Here is a 12,727-nt window from a genome sequence, read left to right as displayed (position 1 = left end):
GGCTGCTTTATATCAGCAGGGACTGCCAAGCTTGTCAGGATAGAAGGGACAATTGATGGTGCAAAGTACAGGACAATCCTTGAGGAAAACCTGCTTGATTGAGTCAGCCATGAATCTGACACTGGGTAGTAGATTCACATTTCAGCATGATAATGGTCTGAAGTACAAAGCTAAAGCCACACTGGAGTGGCTGAATACGAAGGAAATAAATGTTCTTCAGAGGCCAAATCGGTCCTGACTTGAACCCAATTGAACATTTATGGTGAGACTTTATGAATGCAGTCCATTGACGATCCCCATCAAACTTGGCAGAACTAGAGCAAATTTCACGTGAAAAATGGGCAAAGATTTCACCATCTCAATGTGCAAAGCTGGTAGAGACCTATCCCAAAAGACTCATTGCAGTCATTGCTTTAAGACGTGCTTCCACCAAGTTCTGATCTGAAGGGGATGAATATTTTTGCAACCAGTACATTTTGATTCGTCCATGTTTTTTGCAAGTATTCCTGACATCAAACCTCCTTTAACAATAACAGTATTTAGTTTGATCTCTGCAGTTATGAATCAAAAGTTTAACTTGAAAAAATTGCTTCGACATCCTCACTATAATTCACAAACCGGTGTTTGCGTGTTTGTTTGTCACACATCTCCTCCTACAGAGACTTGCTACATAAGATCAGCATGACCATCCATCAGCAAAGCAATTGGCACGCTTTACCGGGCATCTCTAAATGCCTTGCTATTCATTGAAAAGGAACATTCCTCTGGGGCATGTTTAGTTTGCGAATGACTTGCTTTTGCTGCTACATTGCAAACGGGATGACTCAGGGGCATTTCCTTTTCAATTAATTCATTACCAGGCCATGTGTAATCGGAACATGCCCAACAGGGATGAAAATATTTTCAACGAAAAATTGCTTCTTTCCATGAAGTTGGAATTACTCGGTATCGAAGTCGACTCCGGTTCACTACTCCATTCCTTTCGATTCCATGGTTAGAATTGAGTGCTTTGGAATCGATTCCACCCACCACTATGAAGCACTCAACAAAACAGTTGATAAGGAACGGCTGGCTGGGTCATAGACATCCGGAGTATCAAACGATGTGCAAATTGGGAAAATGAACTTTTAAAGCAGTCAGAGCTGCTGCTTCGTTCAATTCAGCAGTTAAAAATTTGAAAATCGGTTCAGGTTAAGAGATTATAGAGCTTATCGCATTTCAGCTGTAATGCTTATGAATGTCCAGAGAGTTTTATTTTTTTTATAGGGGGGAGGGAGTTTGGGAGGAGGTAAGGATGAGGCAAGGGGAAGGAAGGCAGATGTGCAGTGGAGCATTAATTTTGATTCATACTGTCTCATCAAAATGATTCTGCATAGAATACTCAAGATATGGAAACATAATAATGTGTCAAATACATTTTCTACCGGTCATACTGTAAACACCATCCAGAGATAAACACCATCCGGACACGTCCAGAAATAACCACCTCCCGGACACTTGCAAAGACGACCGATATATATATATATATATATATATATATATATATATATATATATATATATATATATATGTATATATATATATATATATATGTATATATATATATATATGTATATATATATATGTATATATAGTCACGGTGGTGGAAATTCACAGAACACCATTCAGGTTCCCCAGAGATCAGTTATTTCAATAAGTGTTTCAGGATAGATTCCCCCACCAATGTGTGAAGGGCATTATTCATGTGCCGGGCTGTGTATCTTTGAGTTAGCTGTTATTCTTTTTCTATCTTTTATTTTAAACAAACAACATCTCCTCAACAACAACTCAACAACCACGCCATCCCCACCACAGTGCCATCAACATCGCGACACCATCACGCCCGCCTGAGTGACAGTGGCAAAGTGCTGTCGATACAAACTCGCGGCGCGACAGGAGGAACCACATTCCAGCCTCCGTGTGCAGACAGCCGTGCAATGGCTGATTTGCATAAACGGATCAAAACGGGCTCTGCCTTGGAAAAAGCCAGCCAATCAGAGCTGAAAGGAGCAGAGCCAGCCTGGGGTGAAGGTTCAAAGGTGAAAGGGGGAAGGCGCCGATTTCGGGTGGCGAAGCCTACAGCGGCTTCTCCCCTCGGGGCTATAAAAAGCCACGTTGGGACGCCGAGAAAGTTAGTTGGTGGTGAAGCTGGCGAGCAGTTGGTGGTGAAGCTGGCGGGCAGTTGGTGGTGAAGCTGGCAAGCAGTTGGTGGTGAAGCTGGCTAGCAGTTGGTGGTGAAGCTGGCGAGCGGAGGTGGTTGTTCGTCATTGTCCACGGGTCGTTCACCGGTGTAGCTTGGAGTCGTCGGAGCTAGTGGCAGCATTGGAGCGTGGGGGTCCGGGCAGACAGTCCTGATACGGTCGGGCGACGCCGAGGAGTGAACGGGGTCGAGAGGAGCATAAACTCTGAAAGAACAAGGGACCCGTTCGCTCCTCCGAAGCGTCGCCGGCCAGGCTCGCCAAAAAAGGGCTGCGTCCACCGAGGCCACCGAGGCCGACCAAGCAGCCGTACAAGCTGCTCGTCAAGCCGCCCAAGCGACTGGCGCGTTCGCGACGCACCGGACAGAACAGAGACACCAGGTGTCGCCGATCCGAAGACCATCGAGTCGCCACCAGGGTGGCGAGGTAACCTGCCCGGCCTCTCGGAGCCTTTCGGTCATCCCGGCTCTGAGGAATATTAAAGGCTTACGATCCCGTGTCTTTTCTTTCTTGGGTTTTTGTGTGAAAGTCTGTGGCGCCTTATCTCTTATCACCTAACGTATTTGTTCTTATCACCTAACCAACTCTTCCCCACCTTGTTTTGTCAGAACTCGTCCACAACCTTTTTAAGGATATCATGCAATATCGTATTTAGCCCCATCTTTCAATGGTGAAAAATCACTTAAATATGGTTAAGTAGAATTGTGAGTAAGTCCGTGCTTGTACATTCCGAATAGAACTTGGCTGTAGGCTTTTGCTCGTGCCTTGTCCCCATCCCCTCATTCAATGACTGCATGCCTACTGCAAATAAATGCCCCCATTGTTGAACGTGAACCTGCTCGTTGCGTCCCTTTCCTGTATTGACTGCCATTGCACGTATCAGGAATTAACTGGCTATTAAGGCCGATAAAAGTGATCATTTGGTCCGACGGGATTTGGCGATTTAAAACCGCTCGGCTTCGCACACGAAACGAGCACGTTTAAGCGGCTCGTTTGCGTACAAGTCCCATCGAGGTATAAACTCCCGGTATTTCTGTCCGCGCGAATAATTAGGTACATCCATAATTCGGCGATCCACCCTGTAGCATGTGGACAGAATATTTGGCTAGTTTATGATGCGTTAAGGCATCCGTGACTGGATTTCGGGGTTGGTCCGGAAAGTCATGACTGGATTGTGGCCTTCGGTGTGCGTGTGACCGCGATTTGGCGAGAACGGTCATCCGAACGCGGCGGATTCCCACAACAATATATAGGCATATGTATAATTTCTACGACCCGGGGCATATGTATATTGTTACAGCCCAGGGTTTGGGGCTCACCACGAGGGGAAACACTCAAATTTCTCCCAAACACCCAGTCCTGAAGCCACTGACCACAGATAACTCCACAGTCCAACAGGCTATACTAAGTTGTTACACAGCCATAGCCACTTGACTTAGACTACTGGCCTAGCAGGGTTAGTGTTGGCTTAGTGGTTAGGGTGGCTGGCTTGTGATCTTAGGGTCCTGAGTTTGAGCTCCTGTTTGCATTGAATTAACACCAGGTGGGGTTGACTCAGCCTGTCATTCTTCTGAGGTCAGCGAAATGAGTACCAGTGTACTGGTAATAGGGGCATTGCATCAGTGGCACAGTCTTGCCCTCAGCCAATGATGCTACCTGCAGCCTTGTACTGCATATGAAGGAAGAAGAGGCCGAGCAGTGTTACGGTTTGTTGTTTCCACAATACCTTTTTACGAGCACAGTAACCTAACTAGAGGCCATGCCTTCAGCGCCAGACCTGTTGATCTTCTGCCAAACAGAAAGTTCCATTCCACCAGCAAAGATTTCCAATCCATGCTTGTACTGCTTGTGAGTGAGGGTGATATTCTGAAAGTTCGGCTGGGAAAAAAATTTAGGCACGTTTTGGCCTACCGCCTGACAGACGATCACCAAACTTCTTTTCATGCCAACTGACCACCTACAGGCACCTATCCCTCTTTACATTGCTTCTTCAGTCCCCAACCTGCCCCATCTCTCTATACTCCCCATAGCTTTGCTTTTGGCACTTTCCATTCGGTATTTCTCACAGCATTTCATTCATAGATCAGGAGTTTCAGTTTCACTTGTCAACATCAGTTTCACTTTGGAATATCAGTTTTGATTCGTCATTGCAACTTGTGATGCCATGCGAATGGTGCATGAAAAAGATCATGAAAAACTATTTTGGGGGGGACATTTTTCGATTTTCAAAGGGGTGTCGAATAGAGTGGTCTAGACGAGAGTGATTTAATAGTCTTGAAAGGTCAAAAAGGGGTCTAATTTGTTTTAAGGGTCTGAAGGGTCAGAAAGTGGTCTAAAAGTGTTTAAAGGGTCTAAGAGTCTTAAATGGGTCTAATTGTCTAAAGGGGTCTCATGGCGAAAGAGCAAAAGTGGTTTGAAGTGTCCAAATGGTCTGAAATTTTTCAAAGGGTCTTAAAAGTTCTATAGGTCTGAAAAGTATCATAAGGGTCAAAGGTCTATATGTCTTGAATGGGTCGAAATGGGTGTGAAGGAGTCTAAACGGGTATTAAAGGGTCTAATGGGATCTACACGATATACACGATATAAAGGAGTAATGTTCTAATAAAGAAATTACCTCATGTTCGTAAATTGATCCGCTCTGGAGTGCAACACGGCAATAATGGGCCAAATTACCTCCTCATGACTGTTTGAAATGCCTATTTAGGTGCATTGTGGTTAAAGAACTGATTGAAGAAAGTTTTATCACGATAAACCTTGGGAGCTCAATGCAGTAATGTCACAAACAGAAAAGGTTTTGCTTTTATCTATCTATAATTCCAGCTGTGTGTGTGTGTGTGTGTGTGTGTGTGTGTGTGTGTGTGTGTGTGTGTGTGTGTGTGTGTGTGTGTGTGTGTGTGTGTGTGTGTGTGTGTGTGTGTGTGTGTGTGTGTGTGTGTGTGTGTGTGTGTGTGTGTGTGTGTGTGTGTGTGTGTGTGTGTGTGTGTGTGTGACCGCTGTTTCTCGACAACCGCTGGTCCGATCTAATTGAAACTTGCCAGTTATATTGCTGGGGACCTGAGGACGTGCCTTTTCAAGGTTTGATATTAATCGGACAAGTGCTTCCCAAGTTATGGCCATTTATTTTCCAAACCAATGACAAGACACGTTGCGTGGGCGTGGCCGATGGGGAAGGGAAGCACAGCCACGTTCCCCATTACGGGTTACAACGTACAGGCTTCCGGAAAATGATGACTTCGTGTATTCCAATAATTTTTCAATTTCTTATGCGCATTTATAGATAAACACAATGGCCCAAGTTATGATCATTTTCATGAGACGGTGCATAAATTTCGGTAACATCAGAGTGCTGGTATGCTCCGAACCAGGAAGTAAAAATTTTTCTCTCTTCTCTTCTCTTTTTGTTTTTCCTTGCCACGACATTGTGAAAAGGTAAAATACGTTGGCGCTAATTGAATATTTGGGTATTAAAACTAAATTGGGAATAATTGTAACTGCGAATAATATGCGAACTTCCGGGTCACCCACGTCTGGGCATGCGAGAGCGAATTAACGGCCTGTGTGGTTGTTGTTTGTTGCTCGCGGTTTGAATATATATATATATTTTTTTTTTACGGGCATGTACTAGTATATATAAATAGAGATGGACAACCTACTTTTCTTCTGCAGCCTCTTCTTCCTCTATATTCTTCCTCTTCTCAGGGAGGTGGCATCACTTTTTACTTCCACTGAGCAGCTTGCAGTCAGATCTCTCGGCAAAGTCATTGTTCTCGAGAAAAGCTCCATCAGGTCCTCATTCAAGGTTATGGGAAAACTCACCCAGAAACATCCAAAAAGTCCTTCAATTGTTTGTTTTAATATGTAACGAAAAAGGTCGTTATATAATAACGGCTCTGGAACCCCCCCTCCCCCCGCTTTTTAAACTTCATAATGTTTGGACGGACACCTACCCCTACCCCACTCCAAACCCCAACCCCCATACGTTCGGTGTGTACTTTTTGAATAGCCCTTTAAATAAGACATCGTTTTGAAGTCAGAAATATCGATAATATTGTAAGAAATTAAATATCTCACCTTTGATTGAATATTTCTTTGATAGTGACCAGAAACCATTAAAACTCGAAAAAAAAATTAATGGTTGCCAATCCCTGCTTCATCCACTATGATATCTCTTCAGTGAATGTTTACACTGAATTCCTGTTTCTACCAATAATAAACACTCCAAAAAATTGCTCATTTGAGGTGAGACATCTACGATTAAATTAATCAAACATCTACAATCAAAAATCAAATCACGATGTTAACTTCGTTCTTTTAAACTACATGATGCACGTATGTTTGAGGTATATATTTGGTGAAGTTAGCTAAGATGGTAACCTTTTTTTTTTCTCCAAAAAACTTTTTTTCACCCCTGAGAGTTATGTCATTAGATGAGCAGTAAAATTACCTTTAAATTGATGTGCAGGTTGTGTTTGTACTCTTTTTCGGTTTTTGAATGATTATCACATTTGAGAGGTCACGTGACTCCTTCGTGGATCTTACCGATCATGGTAACGTCTTAATTAACTGTTATTCTTCACGTTTGATACCATATTTAACGATCGAAGTTCACCACCTCACCAATTGTATTCGGTTGAAATCCGAAAGAAAATGGCCTTTTATGAGGCATTGTATATATGCATCTACACTTGCGGAGATGGAGACAGGTAGCAGCTTATGTGTTTATAAGTTATGAAATGTGAGAAAGTGACTGTTTAAAACCCCTCCTTAGGTGGTAAACAATGTGATCCTTTTAAGTTTTGTGGCGATTAACCTTGGGAGGTTAGAGGAGGAGGGTCACAAACAAACAAACAAACAGATGAAAAATCACTTGTAGAGTGTCATTTGTGAAATGGAATGGCACTCGGTAGAGCGCATACCTCCACCAGGCTGAGCAGTTTTTCATTTTGTATCCCACCGATAGGTCGGATCTGAATCCAGACCTTAACCAAAATCGAATCGGCTTGTTCTTATCACCTAACCAACTCTTCCCCACCTTGTTTTGTCAGAACTCGTCCACAACTTTTTAAAGATATCATGCAATATTGTATTTAGCCCCATCTCTCAATGGTGAAAAATCACTTAAATATTAATTAATTCGCTTATTCGGATCTTCACCAAAATTGAATCAATTCTTCCTCGTGGCATTCCTAACCTGTCCACCAAGTTTCGTCGGAATCCATCCATAATATTGTTACGAATTTGCGCCCTCCGGCATGCGAACTGCCACTTTCCACTAATAGTAGCAGCTCGCCCACCGGACGGACAATTCAGTCGTGACCTTCCGGAGCAACACCGGAACCCTGTCACGGGTGGGTCTTCAACCCCACCACGGCCTAGCCAATTTGCTACCCGCGCAGGATAGGGTCAATCGCCGAATCTCAATATACCTAAGTACCCGCGCGGATAGCTAACCGGGAGACCGTACCTCAGCGCAGGTCGGCTTGGACACGAACCGCCCAATGCGGTTCATTCCGTTCTGCAGTGATAACCGAGCGGGTATTCTCGCCCGACCTCGCCGGATCCGATTCTATTTAACGGGTATTTAAAACCCAGCTATTTATTCCACGATGCAAGATGGCATTTCCAATAGGGTGAAAGGAGGATGCGACAAACGGGGTACATTCACACAAAGCACATTTATTATAATGAAACACGTATACAATGATGCAATGGAACAATCATGCACGTATACAGAAAAGCATACACGGGAAGGGGACAGAGACACGAGCAAGGCAAACAAAAGCAAGGGAAAGCACTACGACCGAATATTCCTATTATTTCACAGGCACTTAACAGGTTTACTTATGGACACGGCGCCACATGATTCACACAGAAGAGAAAAGACCACCCCCACAGACAGGGGGGTCAGACTGGGCCCGTGGGCCTTTATGGCGTGGGACTTGGCTGACCGAATGGGTCCTACGAGACCAACGCTGGTTACCTGCACCCTCGTGGTGTGACTGTCGGCGAGCTCTCTCCGGCACTCTCCTCTCGTGCGTGCCTCGACCCTGGACCACCGCACACCACCCTCACGACTTGGCGTCCAGAGGGAAGGCACCCGGATCTCGAACACCACGGAGCAGCAGCAATCCCCAATGCCACGAAGAGACGAAGCTCCCCCGAAGAGACCATACGACTCAACGACCAACAACGAACGAACCTGGCGTCTCGTGCGCCCTTTTATTCCCCAGGTTCTAACGTCTGACTCCTCCCCGTTTTCGGCTCCGCCCCCCCTTCCAGCTCCTGCGGGAAGCTTCTAGAAAAGGGGCGTGCCCTCTCGTCCCCCTCCCCACGCGCCACCCGGGGGGCGAGAGAAATCATTCTTGGCTCAGGTCCAAGGAAATCATTCCCCCAAAAAGAGGCCCCCCACCCTTTCTCACCTTTGACTTCTGCTCGGATCGCACCTCCCCCACACCAAGCGCGGAGAAAATAGGCGGGAAAAATCCACGCACCATTGGAGGTTTCTCCATGGTCTCTTTTGCTCGCCTTGCGCTGGCTTTCGCAGATGCTATTCGCTGGTGCGTGGGATTGTGGTGTGGTTAAGTTGGTTGGTGTAATGGTGGTTGAGATGTGGTTGGTCCAAAATGACGATAGAAAAAGAAAAACACGACCTCAAAGGATCACAGTCTGGTTAACTCGAAGAGATCCCTCTAAACAACGGTGGGGAAACCTAACTGAACACAGACTTATCGATCTTACTGAACTAAGGAACCTTTATGATGTTCTGCGAATTTCCACAGCCGTAACAATATTTTGAGATGTTCTGCTAGATATTGTTTTGGCCCGATCTCTCAATGGTGAAGAATCACTTGAAAAATTCTGGGATCCGGATTTAGATCTTCACCAGAATCAAATCAACCGGTGCTTGTCACACACCTAGCATATCCACAAAGTTTCATCCGAATCTGTCCACAACTTTTTGAAATATCATGCAATATCTTTTTTAGCCCCATCTCTCAATGGTGAAGCATCACTTAAAAATTAAATAATGCTGAGATCAGGATCAGGATCCGGATTCGGATCTTCACCCAAATTTAAACGATTCGTCCTCTCACACACCCAACCTGTTCACCAAGTTTTGTCCGAATCCATCCATAACCTCTTGAGCTATTGTGCTATATATCTTTTTTTGCTCTTTTTTTGTATACCTTGTCGAGGCTCGTGTGAGAGCTAACACACAACGCACAGCAAGGGGGGCATGAGACGAGAGGGGCGGGAGTGGGAGGGACAAAACAGTGGGGAACAGACACATTAGGAGATCTGTGGAAGGGAGAGGGATGGGATGGGGACCATGGGGATTAGAAGATGGGCATTACAGGGACTTTCAGGTAGGAAAGCAGGGAATTTGAAGGAAGTGGGCTTGGGTGGATTATCGGGGGTAGAAAAGATCGAGGATTTGGATGGGGGATGATAAGAGGTGGTGGTGAACAGCTGTTTTGAAAGCCTGGAGGGAAGAATGGGAAAGAATAGAGTGAGGGAGTTTATTCCAAAGGCGGGAAAAGGTGAAGACAGCACCATGATTGCTCTTTCTCTCAAAGGTGAAGAATCACTTAAAAAAAAATCTTCCATCTGGATCTGGATTCGGATCTTCACCAAGATTATACGTTGCTGTCCTTGGTCGGTCACCTACATAAACAAAAAAATTCAGGATTGTTTGAAAACTATGGTCAAAAATCATGTTACAGACAGACAGACAGACAGACAGACAGACAAACACTACAGACCAATATACTTGGCGAAAAAAAATTTTGTTACAAAATTGTGCACTGTTTAGAGATTATATTTAATCAAAATATTTTGTTAAGATTATATTTAATCGATAACCAATCAAATGTTTTGAGAAAAATATGTGATTTCAGGTTGAGATAATGACCCGTGATTGGTTAGACCGATGGAAAGATGCACGTGCGGTTCTTGACGAGTTCACGGTGGCTGTTGATCGTCGCCCAGTCGGCTTAGTTCTTGCTTCGCAGCTTCCGCATCTTGTCGCAGTTGGGGAGGAGCCAATGAGCACAGGCATTGCCATCCACTTCTTCAGAGTAAGCCTTCGTAGGCTCTTTGCTCTACATTTCATTTCGTGTTTCTCATTATTGTCCTGCATTATTCTGCACCTTTCATTTATTTTCACCATAACTCAGCTGTTGTCTTTATTTTCATTCATTTAATGAGCGTAAATGAAAGCTAACATTTTAGAGGAAAAGGTTGCCTGTGATTTTTGCATTGAGATAATTTTTTTTAATGTCGGTCTGGTTTTCCTGTACAATTCAAGCATTTCCACAACCTTCCAGAAGCTCTCTTTGCTGGTCACTTTAACCTCATGCCTGTGTTTTGTTGTTCATTCTCTTCTTACTATCCCACTCATTTGTCTTATGCAAATAATGTGACCTTCTTCCTGAAGAATTTTAGTGACTAGTTATTTTAAAAAGGATTTTAACCATACAATCAATTTTCTGAGGTTTGGATAGTTGGGTGACACACAGAAAATGGGATTCAAACTTGTACATTCATCAGTACGAGCCAAAACCCCGGCACAGACGGATTCCGTTCCATGAGCCCAATATGACAACCAGTGGCGGCTCTTGTAAGAGCTGGATCCCAGTCGATGTACTCCATCGCCTTTCCTAATGAGGCCTACAAAACGTCCTTCTACACGACATTTTGGTGTACACTACTCCTTGTGAAGAAGTCCCCTGATTTGTGCACGTGTCTACTTTGACGTACACCGTGTCAAAACTTCTCAGGTCACAGTACCGAGAAAAATGTGACACGACCGCTCGGAGGAGCACAAAATTGGCCCTTCAGTATTAATATATTGATGCTTCAGAGTTGAAGGTTGACTATTGCCACTATGTGTGATGCACTCTTACAGGTATGAAGTTTCTTTCAGTCCAGGTCACATTACCGAGAAAAACGTGACGCGACGGCAAGGAGGAGCACAAAATTGGTCCTTCATTATTAATATATAGACTAGCCGAAACCCCGTCACAGACGGATTCCGTTCATTCAACCACCCTCACCAGCTCACCCACACTCTAGGGACATGGACTGGACAGGGCGTGCTTGCCCCTGCCCCTGCCCCATTCCCTCCCCCCCCCGCCTTCAATTTGCTTACCCCCGCCCAAATATTTAATTATCCCGGCCCCGACCCCTCCTCTTCACTCCCCGCCCCCGTCTCTTGATTCCCCGCCCCACTTGCCCCCGGCCCCCCTGTCCACCCCCTTACACTCAACCCCGCCTAATTCACCCCAGCCCCTACCCACTCATCCCCTGCCCAATTCCCCCCCATCTCCCGCTTTCAATTTGCTTACCCCCACCCAAAAATTTGCTTACCTTGCCCTCCGCCTCTTCACTCCTCGCCCTCGTCTCTTCATCCCTCGCCCCGTCTCTTCATCCCCCGCCCCCGCCTCTTCATCCCCCGCCCCGCCTCTTCATCCCCCGCCCCCGCCTCTTCATCCCCCGCCCCCGCCTCTTCATCCCCCGCCCCCTCCTCTTCACTCCTCACCCCCGTCTCAACAAAGAGTGCTTATTCTGCTTCAGAGTTGAAGGTTGACTATTGCCACTATGTGCGATGCACTCTTACAGGTACGAAGTTTCTTTCAGTCCAGGTCACAGTACCGAGAAAAAAGTGACGCGACCACTAGGAGGAGCACAAAATTGGTCCTTCAGTATTAATATATAGAAGAAGATACAATGTTTCTTGTTACATTTTTTGTGTCAAATTCATATTCTGAGGTAGTCAGCATGTGCAGAAGAGGGTTTTACATTACAAACGCTATTTTTGAGGAGTGGAATTACACCTCTCAGCGGTAACGGTCTGTCGACGACGGACGTAATGACGTCGGCGAATGACCGATGATATCATGACGTCCTTACGTCTCTCAGCCGTGACGTCACACGTCGCCATGTAAACGAATGTAAAACGAAAAGTGTTTATTCTGCTTCAGACTTGAAAGTTCACGATTGCCACTATGTGCGATGCACTCTTGCAATTACGAAGTTTCTTTCAATCCAGGTCACAGTACCGCGAAAAACGTGATGTGAGCACTAGGAGGAGCACAAAATTGGTCCTTCAGTATTAATATATAGAAGATACAATGTTTCTTGTTACATTTTTTTGTGTCAAATTCACATTCTGAAGTAGTCAGCATGTGCAGAAGATGGTTTTACATTGCAGACGCTATTTTCGAGGAGTGGAATTACACCTCTCAGCGGTGACGGTCTGTCGACGCCAGACATAATGACATCAGCGAATGACCGATGATGTCATGACGTCCTTACGCCTCTCAGCGGTGACGTCACACGTCACCATGTAAACGAATGTAAAACGAAAAGTGTTTATTCTGCTTCAGGGTTGAAGATTGACGATTGCCACTATGTGCGATGCACTCTTACAGGTACGAAGTTTCTTTCAGTCCAGGTCACAGTACCAAGAAAAACGTGACGCGACGGCT

General features: G+C 45.1%; 1 protein-coding gene across 6 annotated transcripts in view; it reads left to right on the top strand.

Annotated features, from left to right (window-relative positions):
• The window catches only part of LOC147020267 (uncharacterized), a 162,424-nt gene that overhangs the window by 111,347 nt on the left and 38,350 nt on the right, over positions 1-12,727 (top strand). For 5 of the 6 annotated variants that reach the window (XM_085895513.1, XM_085895512.1, XM_085895510.1 and 2 more), the window contains exon 16: positions 10,136-10,315. The exons of the other annotated variant lie outside the window; for it this stretch is intronic. In XM_085895513.1, coding sequence (XP_085751639.1) covers positions 10,136-10,315 — 180 coding nt within the window. The remainder of the gene's footprint in view (positions 1-10,135; positions 10,316-12,727) is intronic. 6 annotated transcript variants of the gene reach the window in all.

This window comes from Eptatretus burgeri, chromosome 9 (assembly GCF_056783735.1).
Source record: "Eptatretus burgeri isolate ZD-2024b chromosome 9, Ebu_testis_v1, whole genome shotgun sequence".
In the NCBI taxonomy this organism is placed as follows: Eukaryota; Metazoa; Chordata; class Myxini; order Myxiniformes; family Myxinidae; genus Eptatretus; species Eptatretus burgeri.
This window is presented reverse-complemented; position numbering and strand designations above follow the sequence as displayed.